Below are 19550 nucleotides of genomic sequence, written 5' to 3'. Positions count from 1 at the left end.
AAAAGACAATACCTTTCCTGATTTGGGGACTGACATCCATATAGAATTTGTCATCTAGCTGCTCTTCTGCTATACTTGCAAAATAGATCCACACAAACTGCTTTTAAATAAAAGATGCCTTTGGATTTTCAATTTTTGAAAGGCTGCTTAGTTTTCATCTAAAAAGAATATATGAATATCTATGACACTTTACCCCCCAAGCTATCTGAGTTATAATATCCTCCAGGATTTTTTAAAAAGTGTTTTCATGACAAACATTAGCTCCTCGGCTGCAGTCATATTCATAGCAATGTAGCTCCATCCAATAAGATGAAATTCTATTACCCTTTCAAAACTTATGTTTGTGTCTTTCATTTCACAGCAAGTTGAATATACGATATAATGACACACTAGCTGCTTGTTGACAAAAATACATCGTCTTTCTAGGATGTTTTTTGCTACCTAGATTTGCCAGAAAGCTTATTAAAAGTTAACTAAATTTCACATTAGGAGCTGGATGGCACAAAGCTTGCCAGCCTAGTCTTCCAGGTTGTTGGAAACAAAGATTGGGAAGTTTTGGAAAGAGCTAAACATTTTAAACAATGTTTTGAAATTCATGGAAAAAACCAAAGTCTAATTGCCGGACATCAGCCAAGAAGGAAGTGAAAGGTATGAGGTGATTGGTCGCACAACAATAAGCACCCCACTGGTGCCACAGGACCAGTGCAGAAGACTTTAATAATGTTGGGATGGGGAACCTGAGTCCTTCCAGATGTTATTGAACTCCATCTCCCACCAGTCTCGGCCAATTTCAGCAGCAGCCACATCATACAATATGGAGGGGACAGTGGTTCTCCCCATCCCTGCTTTAGTGACTTGCCTCAATGCAGGTTCAGCATAGATGCACTAAACGTTTCGTCCTATCCCTGCTGTCCGTGGTTCGCATTTGATGGCGTTGGCATGATGTGCACTCCATGGGAGCAGCCAAAAATTGCAGCATGCACCCCCCCCCCCATCTTAAGCAAAGCAAGTAAGAGCAGGTAGGCCTTTCTGCGTGGAGTCTTTTGCCAAACACAACTGTTGTTGAAGTAAGACATCCTTGAGCCGGGAGAGAGACCCTGCCGGTGGCTAGGTCTGACCTCTCTGGTGTGTCCAACTCAACCATGTGTTGTTTGTCTCCATGATTTGCCTTCCATAATCAGAGGCACCATGCCTCTGAGTACCAGTTGCTAGGGAACAACCGTGGGATATGGCTACTGTGCTCATCTTCTGCCTCTGGGTTTCTCTGTATCTGATTGGCCACTGTGGGAGTAAGGGTGTTGAACCAGATAGGCCTATAGTCTGATCCAGCAGGGCTCTTCTCTTCTTACATGCATGCTCTTGGGTGTTTCATTCCCCACTATAGCTTATTAAATTGAAAAAGAGGCAGAGAAAATCAGTGGAATACTATTTCCCCCCATATATCTGCCCTGTCTGTACACTAGTACTCCCACATCTGTCAGTATGAATGAGCGATATATATTTCTAAAGCAAATATTTTATCATGGTTATGTCTTTATGCTGCTCCTCATTCGTTGGCCAAGAGTCAGTGACAGATATCCCTTTTTAAAAATTATTTACTCTTGTGTCTAAGATCATTCACTTCCCCAAACTGACTGTAAATCAATACCTGCACTGACTGTGCAAATGGGAAAAGACAGGGTGAGAATCGTGGCTTTGATACATCCAGGTTTACAAAGGAATGGCAATCAGTCAGTGTGGCTTTTGTTTACATTGGCAATTGTGAGTGATGGTTGTCTCCAAACCTCAGAACGTTGAAAGAAGCAACACCTATGCAGCTCCATAAAAGAAGTTATCAATTTGGAGAAATGGTTTTCTATAGACATACATGCAATGCCACCTGTTATATCTAATGAGTGAAGGCAGGTTCCCACCCTCAGCAAGTGACCTCCAGCCCACCTCCACAGAGGGAAACATAACATAGGACCCTGGGAAGGAAGCATCTGTTGGCAAAAATTTAAAAGTTTTGATTGGAGGAGACAATATCACAAACTATGGACTATACCTTGCTGGCAGAGAAGAGATGGAGAGGCACCTGGATGGGAAAGAGCTATGGTCCAGTGTCCCCTTTGTAGCCTTGAGCTGTTCTTATGTTGCCCTTCTAATTCTAATTTGAGCATGTTGGTGGGCATTGTTTGAAATCATGGCCTGACTTCTTTGAACAACTGGGTTTAGAAACCAGCTTATTAACTGAGGTACTCCAGAAATGGAGGTTAGGCCTGAGACACATGTGAATGTGCACACATAAACATACCTATTTATCAAGGAGGATAAGTCTATCAATGGCTACTCACCATGACGGCCATGGTCTGCCTTCTCCATTGGCCATGTTCTACCTCTGCTGGTATTCCCTAGTGAGGAGAGCACAGTTGCACTTAGATCCTGTCAGTGGGCTTCCCATAGGCATTCTGGGTGGCCACTGAGAGTGAAGGGTGCTGGACTAAAATGGGCCCTTAACCAGATCAAGCAGGGCTCCTTTTACATTCTTGCGTTCTTAGCTTATACAGCAAACGTGGTTGTGGACTAGTTTTAGTGACTTCACTGCAAAACTCTGCTTAGTTTCAGCAGTCGTGATGACTTTAGTTTCATGTTATTCTCTTTCCTCTACACGGTTCTTTTTTTCCTTGACATTGTTTGATATTTCAGCTGATTAAAGCCCCATAATACACAGTAATCTGTATTTAATTACAAGGGCCACTTGTGTCATGCCTAGGAATCAAGGTTGTCCTAGCAACAGTGAAGGAAATCTCACCTCTGAATGAGGAAACCGAGCCCAGCTCCCTCAGCAAGCTTAGCCAACCAGTTGACATGAAAAGCAATAAGAGTGTGTGTGTGTGTGTGTGTGTGTGTGTGTGTGTTTTAGCAAGTGTTTCAAAAATGTGATAGAGTGTTTCAGAACTGTATTGGTCTTGCAGTATGTATTCTTGGCCACTGCCATGAAACCTTAACGGATAACTAATGGTAAGAGCTGTTTGACAGCGAAACAGACTACCTCAGAATGTGGTAGACTTCATTGGAGGTTTTTAAACTGAGGTTGGATGGCTGGATGTCAGAGATTCTTTAGCTGTGATTTCTGCATTGAAGGGAGCTGGACTAGATGACTTGAAGCCCATTCTGACTCTACAGTTGTATGATTCTACGATGCTATGATAACTGGTCATCTTGAGTTATCTTGCATAATTGTACTTACATTGTGTTATTTTGCACTTTATTTTTTATTATACTTTGCATTGCTTGAATGATTTAACAGGTCAGTGATTAGTAAGCATTATAAATGTGTGTGTTAAAGTATATATTTGATAACCTTGTAGAAATACTTACTTACAGTTATAGACCATTTCCAGGAGTCTCTACTGCAAGACCAAGATTAGCTGCATCTAACATACCCACAGCAGTATTCTGTACTCCCTGGTTTATTAAAGTAATCCCATTGATTTGGACCACCACTTTGCCAGCTTTCAGAGAAAGGGTTGGTCAACCAGGCAGAAACAATGTCACAACTTCACAAAGCTGTCCCAACCAGAAACTGGATGGTGGGAGGCATGGCACTGCGGCTGATTAAATGTCCCTTGGGGTTATTCTGTAATTTGTTTTTGCAGCGTTCACTGGATGACTAATTGGCATATTTGGGAGGAACCTTTCTGCTGCTCAGGCTGATGGCCCCCAGGAGATGAAGGACAGGGCAGAATTGCCTTCTCCTCTACTATACCTGACTGGCTGCTTGCATGAGGCTTCTGAAATGCCTGCTTGTGTCTTTCTTTACTGCACCTGCATTTTGCTTGTGAAACATGGGATAGTGGGACTTTTGTAGGCTGACTAAAGAGGAGGTGGAACTACTGGGTAAATAGCCATGCCTATCAGAAGGGGCTAAGGGCTTTCTGGGACAACTCCTCACCCACACGTTCTCGCAGGATTCTAGCAAACCCTGTTTGACCCTGGGGCTAATACACAGCATAGGTTAAGGTTACAATTTATTTTTTTTCAATGAATCCGGGGACACTTTTCAACTTCCTACTAAATAGATGGATTTTGTCAAGGGACTGATTTGTAAATCAGGGGACTGTCCCTGGGAAACGGAGACGTCTGGTATCCTTAGCATAGGTGCCATGCCACAAACCACCTTCACTTGTGATTCAATCCCTGGCATCTCCACTTGGGTTGCAAAAGATCCTGACCTAAAATCCTGGAGAGATGCTCCCAGTCAGTACAGGCAATGCCAGGCTAGATGGACCAATGATGCAACTTGGTATAAGGCACCTTGCTATGTTCCTAAAAGCCATGCTTGTGCCTTTCTTTACCAAGCTCTTAAACTTGCATTTATTCCCGCCTGGGACTGGAGGTTTGCAATTTCCATTTAAAACAGGAATATATAACTATGCTTCCCACTTTGTTTATTCATAGCAGTATCTTCCCAGTGGGAGCCTCTGTTTACATTTCCCCTTCCCCTGGCATTTGCTTCCAGTTTATGGATAGGGTGCATCTTTCATAAGCAACCTAACTGGGATGATTATGGGAAAAGCACAAACAGGACCTCTTGGTTCATCTGCCCCCTCAGTTTCACCGGCCTTAGTCCTCCTTATTGGAGGACTCATCTTGAGTATAGAACCATCTCATGCTCCTCGTCTTCTTCCATTTAGGGTAAATTAAGATAGTCTGCATCCATTGAAGCTGGGCAGGAGAGTTAAATACTGGTAAGTTGAGAAAGGTCATGGTGTATATATGTGAGAAAGAGGACATTGTGCAACTGAAAGTAAGCAGACTGATATGTATAGTGATTTGGGGTTAAGGCTTATTTGGAATTGGGGAACTGGTTTTAAGGCTTATTTGGAAATGGGGAACTGGTTGTTGAACTCCCATCATCATGGAAACATAGGAAGCTGCCTTATACAGAGTCAGACCATTGAGCACCGTCTATACTGGCTGGCTCTAGGATTTTAGGCAGCGTCCTCTCCCAGCCCAACCTGGAGATGCCACTGAGGGTTGAACCTGGGGTGTCCTATACACAGCAGATGCCTCACCACTGAGCTATGTGGCTGGCCCAGAGTTGGAATCCAGCAATATCTGGAGGGCCACAGGTTCCCCATATCTGCCTTAACTAAAGTAAGAGACACTTAAACATAACCCTACCTATCATTTGACTGTGGTGAGGGGAGCGAGGTGGCATCTCTATGTTCAAAAAAATGTAGTGGCATAATTGTCTGCAGTAAATAACTCCGCACATATTGTCATTATTATATACTCTGTAAGATGGAGAGAAACAATGCATTGGGAATATCTTTTGAGCTAATGTATTCCCTGTATTTGCTCGGTCCCTGCTCCTGCCAACTTAGCAGTTCGAAAGCACGTCAAAGTGCAAGTAGATAAATAGGTACCGCTCCGGCAGGAAGGTAAACGGCATTTCCATGGGCTGCTCTGGTTCACCAGAAGCAGCTTAGTCATGCTGGCCACATGACCCAGAAGCTGTACACCGGCTCGTCCAGTAAAGCGGCCACGACTGGACCTAATGGTCAGGGGTCCCTTTACCTTTACCTTATTCCCTGCATGCCATTCCAGTTGTGGCCAGTGACTCATTAGTGATATTGCACAGCGCAGGCAATGGGCAATACAGCCAAAAATGGATCTCTTCATATGCATGCAGGTGAATTTACACTATGTGTTGCCATGTTTTTCCCCAACTGGATTCCTGTTTTGCCTGTGAAATACAGCTATTCCCTGGGAGAGCAGGGTCAGCCTCAACATAGAGGCAAACTATGCAACTGCCTGGGGTGTCTAAATTCCAGAGCTAGCCTACCCATAGTATGTAAATATCCAAGAGGGAGAGAGAGAGAGAAATGCTGCTTGCAAGAAGGATGTACAGAGATGCAGCTAGGTAGCTCATCAGCTGGGTAACATATCCTGCATTCCAGGGGATATGATCAAGAGACTTCTGATTGTCTTCACCTGCTGCCTAGGGCATAAATGCAGTTATGTGGCACAGATGCTAAAAATGAAAGTGTGCTATTGTTATGCTGCTTAGCATATGAGGAGGAAGACAGGAGAAAACATTTTAATTCACACTGGATGGGGGAGGGAACAACCCTTGGGCAAACAGCTGACCATTCTGAGCACACCCAATCCCTGCAAGACATGCAGCTCTTCTGCTCAGCCCACAGAGGGGCCCCCAACTGCTCACAGGGAGAATCTTGTGCACATAGAATACAGAGGGAAGAAACACCCCTGGTGTGGGGGTGCACCTTTAATACTAGATAATTGAACCATGAAGACGGAAAGCCCTCATTAGGGTCCATTTCTTTTCTTAAAGAACATAAGCAATGCGCCTTTAACAGGAGCATAACAGGCAGAGATGAACAGGTGATGCCTTTTTCCATTCCTGAATTTCTATGCTGGGAAGTTTCATTTGTTGATTCCTACCCATAACTGTGGAAATGACATGTACTGCCATGAAAAAAGGAAAGTGACAATATTAGCCATTTTATTGATATGCCATTAGGGTGTCAACAGGTAGCAACCTCCCATAGGGTGGTAAGTGTGAGCAATACCATTTCTAAGAGGTTGGCACCCAGCTAAGTCATACTCAGAGAAGACTCACTGAAATCAATGGGCTTAATTTAGCCAATCCAGTTGATTTCAGTAGGTCTGGCTGAAGCACAATCCAGAGATGGGAAGCTAGTTTGTGGTTATTCAACAGCAAGAGGTTGCCGTTCTGCATATGCCCATCTCATTACATCTTCCCTAAACGCTGAGCTTTTTATATTGGAAGAAGGAGGGGGAAACGTCGTTCCAGGGCCAAGTCCTGTAGTACATAGAACCATAACAGCTAGTTCGAACCCCTGCAATGCAGAAATCTCAACTAGATCATACATCTAGTATGGCCATCCTCTCTCTGCTTAAAAGCCTCCAAGGAAGAAGGAGAGTCCGCCACCTCTCTCTCCTGGGTGTCTGTTCCACTGCCGAACAACTCTCACTGTCAGAAAGTTCTTCCTTATCTTTAGTTGGAATCTCTTGTAACTTGAAGTGGTTTGTTCGGGTCCTACTCTCCAGAGCTGCAGAAAACAACCTTGCTCCATCCTCCACGCGACAGCCCTTGAGATATTTGAAGAGGACCAGCCTATCTCCTCTCTACAGTGCTGAACATCAGCGAGAGAGAGAGTCCGAGCGATCCCTGCTTTTGCTAGCCTGGCGACGTACCTGGACCTCTTATCTGCTCCGGATCAAAAGCCTTAGGAAGCCTCGCCGGCGTCTACGCCCAGCTGCAAGAGATGAAAGGGTGCTCAGAGTAATCACCCAATGACAGGAGGCGGGGCGGCGGGGCCGCTTTGGCGGCTGTCCAATTAGAGAGCAGCCCCGGGGCTGCGCCTCCTCCTCCTCCTCCTCGGTCCGTCCCTCCCTCGCGAATGTATCTATTTCAGCCGCGCGAGCGCTAAAAGGCTCGCCGAGGAGGAGGAGGAGGAGGAGGGAGGTGTTTGCCCGGCTGCTGTTTCGGCGAGCGGGCGGCTTCTTGGCGCCGCGAGTGCCGCCAGTCCCCTCGGAAGAGCGAGCGAGCGAGGCCACGCGCGGAGCTGCCACGGGTCCCATGGAGGCTTTCCACCCCGCCAAGCTGGACCACCACCACCACCACCACCCGCCCGTGGAGTTTTTGCCCGGGGGCGCCCGCTACGGCGCCAAGAGCCACGGCGCCTACGGGAACGCCTTCAACTCGTGGAACGACTACCTGGGTCTGGCCACGCTGGTCACCAAGGCCGTGAGCCAGCAGGAGAAGGGCTTCCGCGGGGCGGCCTCGTCGGTGGTGGTGGCGGCCGCCGTGCAGCAGGTCGAGGAGGACGACGAAGAGGACGACGACGACGAGGAGGAGGAGGAGGAGGAGGAAGACGACGACGAGGAGGAAGGCGGCGGCGGCGCGCCTTATTTCGAGAGCGCCCTGGATTTGCGCGACTTCGACTTGTGCAGCCACCACCACCACCACCACTTGAGTCCCGGCGGGAGCCTGCTGGAGGAGCGCTTCGCCGACTTCAGTCCCTTCTCGGGCCGAGCCAGCCCGGCCTCGTCGCTCGTCTTCAGCTGCTCTTCCGACCCGCTGGAGAAGGATCGCTCGGCGGCGCACGCCTGGCCCGGCGGCGGCAGCCGGCTGCACCCGGCGGCGGCGGCGGCGGCGGCGCCCAAGACGGGCTCTCGGCTGCTCAAGCCCGAGCTGCAAGTGTGCGTCTTCTGCCGGAATAACAAGGAAGCCGTGGCGCTCTACACCACGCACATCCTCAAGGGCCCCGACGGCCGGGTCTTGTGCCCGGTGCTGCGCAGATACACGTGCCCGCTGTGCGGGGCGAGCGGGGACAACGCGCACACCATCAAGTACTGCCCCTTGTCCAAAATGCACGGCGGCGGCGGCGGCGGCGGCGCCCCCAAACAGCCGCTCAAAAGCGCCCGCCACATCCTGGGCAAGAAGCTCCGCTAAGGGGCGCTGCCCGCGCGGGTCCAAACACAAACAACCCATCATCTATTTCCTTGCGCGTGTGTGCCCTCTACAGGACAAAGACATTTCTTCGGATTTTTTTTTTTAAAATAATGTTCTTTAATCGAATGATGTCCCCCTTCTTAATATATTTAAACACGGAGACGGTAGAATGTACAGAGAAATGTTCTTGATCTATGTATCAGATAATCGAAGTATAGGGTCTAGTTTGTATACTTAGTAGCCGGGGACGCCGGCCTATGAATTAACTCTTAAGAATTATAACATGCCGTTTAGAGGTACTGTATTTGTTTATTGTAAGAATATATCTAATTTTTAAATGGAATTAAGGATATCATTTATAAGTGTGCTCCCAACTGATGTAGCTATCTTTAATATTAATTCTTGGCTGGGAAGGGAGCACTCTTTTTTTTTTAATTAAAAAAAACCACTCTTAACAGCTTCAGAGGAGCTAACCAGCATGAACTATGGTGACATTAACCCCAGTGAAGGTTATTGGGGTTTTCTAGGTGTGCATTTAAACTGGTGGTCCCCACCTTGGTGAAGAAGTGGGGCTGAAATGGTACTGATGAATTCTTTGTATTGGACTGGCAAATTTGTTCCTATTGATGTCTTCACTGTTTTACAAGCAATACTTGGTTGTAGAAGTTGGAGCCAGGGGTTACAGGCTATGTATGTCTGAGAGATTTCTTGTGGTCTAGAACCACTTTGCGTTGAACTCCCCCCACCCCCCGAGTCAAACTTCATCTTTTCAGTGCATGTTCTTTGTTTGCCATTCCAAAATTGAATGCTTAATCCACTTCGCCTCCTTTTTTGTTTCTTTAAATGCCGTTTATTTCCCTGTAGCCCAGCTAGGGTGACTTGGTTGATCTTTATGAAGTGTGGAAGTAAAGGTGTCTGAGAGACTGGATTTCACAGCCTGTTCTTTCCTCTTGACTCTTCTCCCTTCCACCCACCCACTAGGCTAACTTGAGCCTCCCAAATTCAAACCAACGATGCTGGAGCACAACACTGGGTAGAAAGGGTAGATGATGTGCTTTAATTTTACCATAGAGCCATATAAAAGCAAGCAACCATTCTAATCCGCTTCAGCTGGCTTTCAGGTGACCAGGCTTCCCCTTAAGGCCATGTAGCAAAAATAAGATAGTCAACAGCAACAGTCATGACACTTTCTACCCAAAACTAAAAAAAAGATTGCAGTTAATAAATTGGGAGAGGAGAAAATGAAGGGTGGTTATTGTTCATGCATAAATACTAAACATTTAAAGACACGCTTCCTAGAAAGTTGCATAGACTTTCAAGCACATAAAGCAAGCTTGTAATAGCCCAAACAAGACTGGGGAAAGAATTGTAATGGGGAGGAATTGGTGTGACTCATGATCTCTCACTTACCAGCCATCCCTGAAAGGTAAAATGATCCAAATATAATTTGGAGGGAGTAGGCCTGACTCTGGTTTTCTGATACTTGCAAGTAAGAGCAACAAAGCTTTTGTTTTAAACTTCCTAATGTCTAAGACTTTCTTTTTCATATTACAAAGGGGTAAAAAAACAACAACCCTGCAGCTTTTAAGTATTTAGTTAATACTTGCAGGTCCTTCACGGGCCTCCTAGTGGGTCTGTTTCATATTTTAGTTCTCCCAGTGTTTGCAATGTTGTACAGCATCATGTCTAAACAGCATGTGTATTTTATTTTAAGAAACCTATGTGCTGCTATTCAGATGAATATAGCAGTTCAATAAATCCTTAATAGGTTGCTACAAACCCGTCAAAGTTTAAAATTGCCACGAAAACCAGCAAGACTATATTCCATCGCTGCCTAGCAGCAAAACATGATGGTACCTTTAAACCACTTCTCCAGTGCTCTGCCAGCAGTGATGGAGTGACAGTGGAAGAATTGTCTGCGTTCCTCTATTTCTGGGTTTCTTTCTTTTTAAATGCCTTTATTATTCCAGAGAGATTTATTTAGACGCATGCAGAAACATGTTCCTCCTCCTGCTGGCTTGAGGGCATGAGACATGCAGAGCTTCTAATCTCAGCTGCTTCCTGGCATGCCCCCTTCCTCATGCTTTTTACATCCGTTGGGCTGGAAGAGCCATCCCTGTTGGATATCCCAGTGTCAAATCTCCCTCTCCCAAATTGGCATTCAGTCTCCAAAGTGTGTGGGAGGGAGGGGTAGATGCAATCTGTACTATGATCCCTGAAACCCTCTCCCAGAGTGTCAGACAGCAGCCTAAAACAGCAACATCTGAGAGACAGCATTTGCAGTGGGGCATACCGTAGCTACAAATCTCATTTGGAATGTCCAAAGCCTCTCTGAAAAGTTCTTAAAATTTCTGCAGGAAGCAGCCCCGTATATGGGTTGTTTTTCCTGACAAGGCCCTGGCTGCAACAGGTGGAGACGAATCTAGGCACTGCATAAAATAGGACTGAAAGCAGAGCCTCGTTTGAAGATTTGGAGTGGCAGCGGAAACTCCACAAGATGATACAGTCCCAGAGATAATTAGGTCCTAAGCTGTTTGCCCTGATTGAATGTGTCCGGAAGCCACGGTGTGCAGAGCCTTCCAAAACACATTTTCTGACAAAATGGGCAGCAACCTAGTTCTTGGTGTATAGATGAATGCCTTTGCGAGCTTAAAATTCTGTGCACACTCAAGCAACATTCAAAGTATACTTGCATGTTTTCTTAAAAGTTCACCGAGTCTGATGAGGATTCTAAAATGTATTGTAGGCCCACCTTTAAGCTCAATATTTTCTATTGTGTAGTGTGGAATGTTTTGTTTTGTTTTTAAATGGAGAGGTAACAACTAAACATGGGTTTATTCCCTTGAAGAGAAAATGCTAGGCTCTTGAGAAGATTGGGAGAGGGGGACTGCAGATGGGTGAATCTCTGGAAATTGCAAGGCTTTGCCCATTTCCACTAGCAGAAGCCACTGGTAGATCAGAATCCTATGTCAGCACCACTGCATCCAATGCAAATTCATTAACTTTCATTTTGTTAAGCTGCTTTCTTGCCTTTTCCCACTTCCCATATTATTTTACTCGATGTAAGGTTCCATTCACCTTTCAGATCTTAGGGAATGAGTTGCTGTTTTTAAAAAGACTTTCCTACTTTATGCAAATAAGAAATCCCAGACGCTGTTTAAAAATACACTTGTTGCAGGCATGTGGTTGAGAGTATTTGCACCTGTAAAATAATAGGCACACTAGCATGGGATTAGAATCTAAGGGAAAAGGTGCTTTAAAAAAAAAAAAAAGATTTAGCATGGTCCTAAGCTGCGTTTGCAGGAAAATAAGCCCCTTTAAATTCAAAAGGGCTTACTGTTATGTAGTGATGCATAGAATTGTAGCTTTAGTAAAAGTGACACGGGGCTCTGGGCCTGCTGACCTGTGGAGGTCAAATACATTTGCCAGGGCTGGGGAAGCTGTTGCCCTCAGATGTTGCTAGACTCCATTGGGTCCAGCCAGCAGAGCCAATGATGGTGGAAGTTCATAGTCAAGCGCTGGAGGGCTGGTTTTCTAGCCATGCATTAAACAAACCAGCTTACATTCTGGAGAATTGGCATATTAAGACTTACATTTTGTGGGGCAAGAAGAGACCAAGAAGACAGGGACTGAAGGATGTGGCTAGTAGAACTTGCAAGCTGTGTTCTAGTTTGAAGAAATTCCTGATAATTGTATGCTGGGCAGGGGAAATGCCACCTAGAAATTTGCTTTAAGCAAACTTATTGCTGCTGCTTTGAGTTGACTCTTAACTATCATTCTGACTCATATGCAAATACCTAAAATATCTATTGTCAGTAAGAGTTGAATGTGCAGTGTACCATCAGAATAATTTTATTCTGAAGAAAACAAAGCGGTTGCTACCAACACACCTAGTGGGAAGGTCCACAGGTCTTAAAAGGTTTTTTCCTATAGCTACTGTGCTCAGACTATGAGGTCAAGTGGCTATTGGATGGTTGTGTTACATTCAGCTGGTACTTCTGAGAACATGTTTCTCCCTCTTGCATTCCTTCTGGTTTCTGTGCCTTCTTTGGGGTTTTGTCACTTCGCATTGAAACGTTGGAACTGTGCATAAGATGGATATTTGACCAATCTTTAGGATAGGAGCAAAACACCAGAGTTCTCACTTGCAAGATTAAGATGCTTAAGGAACCATGCCGGTTGTACTACTACTGTGTTTATCTCAACAAAAGCTATTATTCAGCTACTAGACCCTTTCTGTGGGGAGTGTATTAAAAGGTTGTAGAGAGAAGTAACCAATATCTTGTAGGTTATGCACTTCAGGGGCCAAATCCAACACTGCTGCTTTGCTAATGCAGTTAATTCTGTGTGCAATTGAGTGTCACTTCTTTTCCAGCCCTGTGTGCCCTCAAAACTAGCTCTGGACAGTTGGGGATGCTCCAGAGCAGATAGGGGAGAAGCACAGGAAAGAAGAAACTCAAGTCCCATTGCACCAGCAGAACTGTATACATGGAGTACTGGATAAAACCCTGAAACAATTTCAGTGTCTAAATAAATGACAGTATTAAGGACTACATCTCAAGCTACCGTTTTCATTCCTAAGAATTTCACCTGTTCTCTCTGTGTGTGTGTAATTGTATGGTTTAAACTAGATTAAATGTGCATCAGGTCTGTGTACCTTCAAACAAGGCAAAGCCAGTGGTTCAGGACAGATACACGTGAGCAGATCAGGAAGTCCCCAACTTTTTTAGTAGCTTCATTGTCCTCGTTCCCTCCCCCCTCCAAAAAATAATTAAATGCATGACTTTTTTCCCCTCATTTCTGAGTAGCAAAACCAAGCTGGATTGGGGAAGGTGATACTTCATTTTGACAGACAGGTCTAGCATTTAATCAGTCAATTATTTTTGCAGTGCACTCCAGTCTATTTTTTGAGTGTGAGAGCAGCGCAGAACCAGCAAACTAGAGATATTGTGTGGCCTGCTTTTTTTTCAAGTGTTCTTTTTCCTAAAAATTAAAAACAAGGTTTTTTCTTCATGAAGAAGGGGGGGAGGAAGAAAAAAAATGTTTTTTGGTTTGTTTTTATATTGCAATTTTATGTTGTGAACCGCCCTTAGATCTAATAAAGTAAATATAGCAAAGGTAAGATCACCTCATGCAATAGCCCCTGGAATGATTTGCTGAGCTTTGGGAGGTTTGTTTAGGAAGTTTCTTACCAAAGGTGAAAAGGAATAGTGTTTTAGCCATTTTCGGTTTCCCACTTAGTCAATAGGGATGAAACAGAGCTTCAGATTTAACTGATCAGATGCAGATCTGAATAATGAATTGGAAGGCACAAATGGAACAAGCTACAAGGCAGATCTTCTCATTGCAAGCCCTTAGTTGAAACAAGTGTCTGCATCTTGAATTGCCCCTATTTCCCTTTGCCCCCAAACCTTCAAATAAACTATGGGAGAAGAATTCTATTTTAGGAATGCAGAAAATGAGAAACTGACTGGAAAAATAAGGGAAAGGAGTTTCCCGGTGTCTTCTATTTAACTACACCATGTCTAAACTTGTTTAGCAATCTAAAAACAAGGGAACAGAAAAATATCTGTGCTTAACACAGGGAAAAAGGAACTGCTTGACTTGTTCAGGCCCACAGAGCCACAACCCTTTTCCAGAAGGCCCTACTGCTGTTCTTCAATCAATCTACAGCTGGGGACTTTTTGCCTCCTGTCTGATCATTAAAGGCTCATTGTTCTGCCTGTTCCTCTTCCTAATTGTGAGAGAAGTGTGAAGAACATAACATGTAGGGACCTGGCTGAAAGTGGAGGTGGCCAGCAGGAAAAGGCAACACGAAGAGACAGCTGACTGAGAAAACATGGAGGGGACTAGCAGAAAATGGCAAAAATGGTTTGAAACTCTTTGTAGTCACTCAGAAATTTAACCACAATCTGTACAGGGAGAGAAGGAATTAAAAATCAAGTAAAAAAGCCAAAGAGAATTGAACTTCTTCATTCCCTTTGTTGAGGTGGAGGGGAGGTTGAGTAAGGCTACAGGGTTTGAGCTATTTTGTAAAAGAAATAGCTCACTAGGGAGCCGGGGTGGGTTATGGACAAGTGTGTGAATGGTATATTCATAAGTCTGCATGTGGCTTAAGTCCTGCCCATCACTGCCATACAGTCCTAGGAAGGAAATGTAGTCTTTGGGCTAAAGAATGTTTCCCCACCTCTGGCTTAATCCAATTCCAAACTCCTTTCTCAAAACACATCATGCAGGTGATTCAACTTTTCTTCTACAAAACAAGCAAGTGAACCTATCGTTTTAAAACATGATTGAAATCAGAGCATGGAAATTGCCTACATTTTATACTTCAGCATTTTTTGGGAGAGATTCACTCAAGTATTAAAATAGGAATCTGATCCTTTGGATGGAGCCCAAAGGTTTGATATGATGCTTTTACTTCTCAGCTTCTGCAACTCACCTGTGTTGAATCGTTTCACCAGTATGGTGAAAGGACCTTGACTCTAGGCAGACTGAATGCACAAGCGGCAACGATTAAGAAGCCACACCAAAAAAAGCACCTTATTTTGTTAAGTTTATTTATCACTGAAGTTAACACATAGTAGCAAGTTCTGTGTTGGCTTCAATTAAAAACAATCATAAACATTACTACTTTGCCCTCAAAATTGAAGTCAACCCAGCCCATACTACAAAGCACTTGGTTTAAGGTAAAGCACTTACCCAGAAGACAATAAATTGGGAAGGAAAGGAAGGGAAGAGTGAGCAGTTCCTCCAGACCACATACTTGAAATAGGATACTATATATAAATGCTTCAAAAGGCATGAATAATCCATGAACAGAAAAAGCAAAGTCTATATGCCAAGGGTCGGAAACTTCAGCAGTATGATTGTTCTCAAACGCTTTCATTTTAAAAGCCTTATTTGTTGTTTTGAGACTGCTGTGCTGGCATTCATTGTGAGAACAAAGACTGCAAAATGGCTTGATAAGTATATGCATTCAAGAAAAATCTACCCAAAAAAACCCCCGTGTGGCTAAAAGGTCCATAACATTTATCGTATGCAACTCAAAACATACTGACTTTGTATAATACCATCAGAAAAAAAACTTCTTGCCATCAAAATACCCAAATAGAAAGTGTTTGCTTTTATCTATTTTAGGCAGTAGTCTTACAAAGCCATCACTTCATGTAACTAGAAATGTTGTTTTAAATGTACACTTTGCAGACCATACCGATTTCCAGGTGAAGAGCTACTTAAAATAAAAATTGATTTCTTTTTGATTGAGATATACATGCCACTCAAAGATACCTACTGGGTTCATATTTTTTATTTCTTACCACCAAGTGATCTGTGACATATACAACATTGGAAATTTCAGGTAACCAGTATTCAATTTCTGACTTTTAGTTGCAAGTTCTGTGCATGATCAGTTTTCACACGTGTAAGAGTTTCATGCTTTCACATTACCTAGAAAATTTTGTTAGAGAATTCCAATTCAGAGTGTTAAAGCACCAATATTATAATTTGTTACCAATCAATGCTAAACACCAACATAAAAACCATGTTTAGGTTTTGAACTTAACGTCGCACAGTGGTCCACCCATCTTCATCAGCTTCAATTTTAGTGCGGCGAAGGGAGTCCCGGTCTTTTTCTGTTCTCCAGGCCCCCTTCTCTTTCTCACCATCTTTTTCTCGTTCTTTTGACACAGAGGGAGCTGGAGCAGCAGGAGCAGCAGCAGGTGGTCTCCGAACAATTTCCCGTTCTTCATGCTCCTCCTTTTTGTCATCGCCACGTCTCCATGAGCTCACTACATGGGGGAAAGACAGTATTATGGCTATGCTTCCTTCACTAAGTTTTACTATCATCAAATCCAGAAAAAAAGTTTGATGACATTGGAATCCAGGCCATCCAAAACAGCTTTATAGCAATTCGCAAGAGACACCCATAAACTCGTGATGAGAATGTCCAAAAATAGAACTTAAAAAAAAAAGAACAGAGGGGGCGGGATCTTGTATGAATCTTTCCACATAGCTTTGGAATGAGAAGTTAACATGATTTATAGAAGGTCTGATTAACTGATAAGCTATGGATTTGAAGACCCAGAATAGAAAACAAATACTTATTGTAACCAACTATGTTAAATACATAGAAGGTTCAAAGCTAAAGGGCAAATACTTTGCAAGTCTTTTAAGTACAAAAAACATTTTAGAAGTGATATGGCTTTTGTATTTGCCTGTTTAAATCATATCTTGCTACACCACCAAATTTCATTTCTTTTTAAAAATATATTCAAGTGTTCTCAGCTGTGACCCTATTTGCACAATTATGCAATGATATATACAGTAAGTGTGCTTCCTTTGTGTTTTCCTGAAAGGGAGCTGTATTTAGGGTACCCAACTACAGAAAACAAGTCTACCTTCTTCCCGATCTGTTCTGGGAAGGGGCCCTGGCCCTCTTCTTTCCCTGTCTTCAACACGCCGATCTCGAAGATCACGGCCACCCCGGTCATCTCTAGAATCACGGCCACCTCTGTCCCATTCATCACGACGGCCTGACTCTCTCCAGCTAGAGGTTTCCTCAGCTGGTCCTCTTCTCCAGCCAGCGTCATCTCTTTAGTTATAAAAATATATTTTAGTAATAAGAAAAAGCATTTAACTCCACATTCCAGGGAATGAATTAAAATCAACCATATGACCCAGAAGCTACTCTTATGCAAACTGTTACTGGAACAAAACAAAACTTTTTTTTTTTTAAAAAAAGCACTATTCAAAACCATTTTTTCCAAGAAACAAGCATTTGTAAACATTTGTGGGTAAAAACATTGCAAACTATTCTCTAGCTAATGCTCGTAGCACTCAAGTGCACATTTTGGTGACATAAAACTCATCAAATTAACAAAAAACAACAACTCTGCTTTTGGCTACTTACTACCACTTCAAAATTGTTCAAGTGCCCCAAACTGTGATGCCCAATATCCCAAAGATTTTTGTGCTGGGGCCTTACCCCAGTTCATAAGGGTTGGGGAGGAGAAACCCAAGCTACACACAATTGAAAAGTAATGAAATCAAACCTAGGACGCCTGAAACGATCTTCCCGATCAAAGTCACGGTCCTTGTCAAGTTCACGGTCCTTCTCATTCTCATCACGATCTTTATCCCATTCATTATCTTCTGAAGGTCTGGAATCTCGTGGAGGGCCCCAACTATCTTCACGAGCCTTTTCTCGTTCTCTCCAACCACCTATTGACAGCGAAATATCTGAACTTTTGTGTACTAATCTCAATAGTGTAAGAATGTGGAGCTTCCATTCATGTATTTTATATAATTGACTTTTTATTTCTATTCTTTGTATATTGTATTGTTGTTTTATTGCTATGGCTGAAAGCTGACACAAATAAAGATTCATTCATGCATGCATGCAAGAAGTTTGTATTCTATTTCTTATGATTCCACACCACAACTGAGGTTTCTACATGCAAAATCCCATTCTATTATGGATATCTGAGATGGGAACACCTCTGGCATAAATGGAACACAATGTGGAATAACTTGTTTCATGTTTACATGTGCTTTATTATGATTTCCTTGAATAAGGAAAAGAGAATGTGTTTTTTCCTTGTAATTATCCAGTACACTTGCACCCAACTAATTCTGGAACCAGTGTTACCCATTAGATCATCTCCATTTTTTAGTCATTTGTTTAAATGTATCTAGCAATCAAAGTACAAGAACTGCACTTTGGGATACCTTCAATTAATCAGCAAAGGAATCAATTTTTTTTACACTGCAGTGGCAACGATGTAAAGAAGTGCAAACAAATGGATATAATTTCTATGCCCTTCTGGCACTTGTTGCAAATATGTAACCCTTTAGATCCTTACATTACCGTCATTACTTTTCAGACAATGTTCAATAGAAACATTATGAGGTACTTTTCAGTTTGCTGCAGTCATCTCAGAATGCAAAGCATTTTCTGTGCAAACTTAAAACAGAATGTATGCTAGCTATTCTCAGAACACAAAATGAATGGCTCCAATTTGTATGTTTACCTGGTTTACCATATGGTCTCCAAGGTCCAGTTCTGGAATCCTCTCCACGCCTAGAATCATCTCCACGTCTAGGACCTCTGTCATCATCACCAGCACGTCTAGGTCCACGATCATCATCACGCCTTGAAATTCTATCTTCATCTGTGTTACGCCATGGTCCCCTATCTTCATCACGCCTTGACATTCTGTCATCATCCAGCCCACGCCGGGGAGGCCTATCTTCATCTGCAGCTCTCCAACTTGGTCTGTCATCATCCAAACCCCGCCTGGGGCCCCTGTCATCATCCAAACCCCGCCTGGGGCCCCTGTCATCATCCAGCCCACGCCTGGGGCCCCTGTCTTCATCCAGCCCACGCCTGGGACCCCTGTCATCATCCAGACCACGCCTGGGGCCCCTGTCATCATCCAGACCACGCCTGGGGCCCCTGTCATCATCTGTGTTGCGCCAACTTGGCCTGTCATCATCCAGCCCGCGCCTGGGGGCCCTGTCGTCATCTAAGCCACGCCTGGGGCCCCTGTCATCATCCAGCCCGCGCCTGGGGCCCCTGTCATCATCCAGACCACGCCTGGGGCCCCTGTCGTCATCCAGCCCGCGCCTGGGGCCCCTGTCATCATCCAGACCACGCCTGGGGCCCCTGTCATCATCCAGACCACGCCTGGGGCCCCTGTCATCATCTAGCCCGCGCCTGGGGCCCCTGTCATCATCTAAGCCACGCATGGGGCCCTTGTCTTCTGCTGAGCGCCAACTTGTTCTGTCATCATCCAGGACTTTCTTAGGACCTTTGTCTTCATCAGCATCCTGCTTCGGCACTTTGTCTTCTAGTGCTTCACGAGGAGAGTCTACTCTGTCTGCTGAGATACCACGCCGAGGCAAATCATCTCTTCGTAAAGGTTTTTCATCCTCACGTGCGTCTCCACGCCGCCACTCTCTGTTTAAATAGAAAAATCGTGCATTTTGAATATAAAAGTTTTGTTTTCAGTTGTCTGGAAAGCCATTTGGTATATTTACTCCTACACAGTAGTACTAATTA

General features: G+C 44.0%; 2 protein-coding genes across 2 annotated transcripts in view; one reads left to right on the top strand and one right to left on the bottom strand.

The window, feature by feature from the left end:
• The first annotated feature begins 7298 nt into the window (after window positions 1–7298).
• On the top strand, window positions 7299–15953 carry NANOS1 (nanos C2HC-type zinc finger 1). Its single transcript, XM_079976773.1, has one exon. The coding sequence runs from the start codon at window positions 7613–7615 to the stop codon at window positions 8486–8488; it is 876 nt and encodes a 291-aa protein (XP_079832899.1). The 5' UTR covers window positions 7299–7612; the 3' UTR covers window positions 8489–15953.
• Window positions 15032–19550, bottom strand: part of EIF3A (eukaryotic translation initiation factor 3 subunit A) — a 26470-nt gene continuing 21951 nt past the window's right edge. Inside the window, exons 19-22 of the mRNA XM_079976620.1 lie at window positions 18520–19448; window positions 17542–17710; window positions 16888–17081; window positions 15032–16278 (exon numbers count right to left, since the gene is read on the bottom strand). Coding sequence (XP_079832746.1) covers window positions 16049–16278; window positions 16888–17081; window positions 17542–17710; window positions 18520–19448 — 1522 coding nt within the window. The 3' untranslated portion in view covers window positions 15032–16048. The remainder of the gene's footprint in view (window positions 16279–16887; window positions 17082–17541; window positions 17711–18519; window positions 19449–19550) is intronic.

This window comes from Podarcis cretensis (genome assembly GCF_951804945.1).
Source record: "Podarcis cretensis genome assembly, chromosome: 5".
In the NCBI taxonomy this organism is placed as follows: Eukaryota; Metazoa; Chordata; class Lepidosauria; order Squamata; family Lacertidae; genus Podarcis; species Podarcis cretensis.
The sequence above is the reverse complement of the archived record's forward strand: the minus strand, read 5'-3'. Positions and strand labels throughout refer to the sequence as shown.

Excerpts from the sequence above, each read along its gene's own strand:
- NANOS1 (XM_079976773.1), top strand. The coding sequence starts at position 7,613 with ATGGAGGCTTTCCACCCCGCCAAGCTGGACCACCACCACCACCACCAC.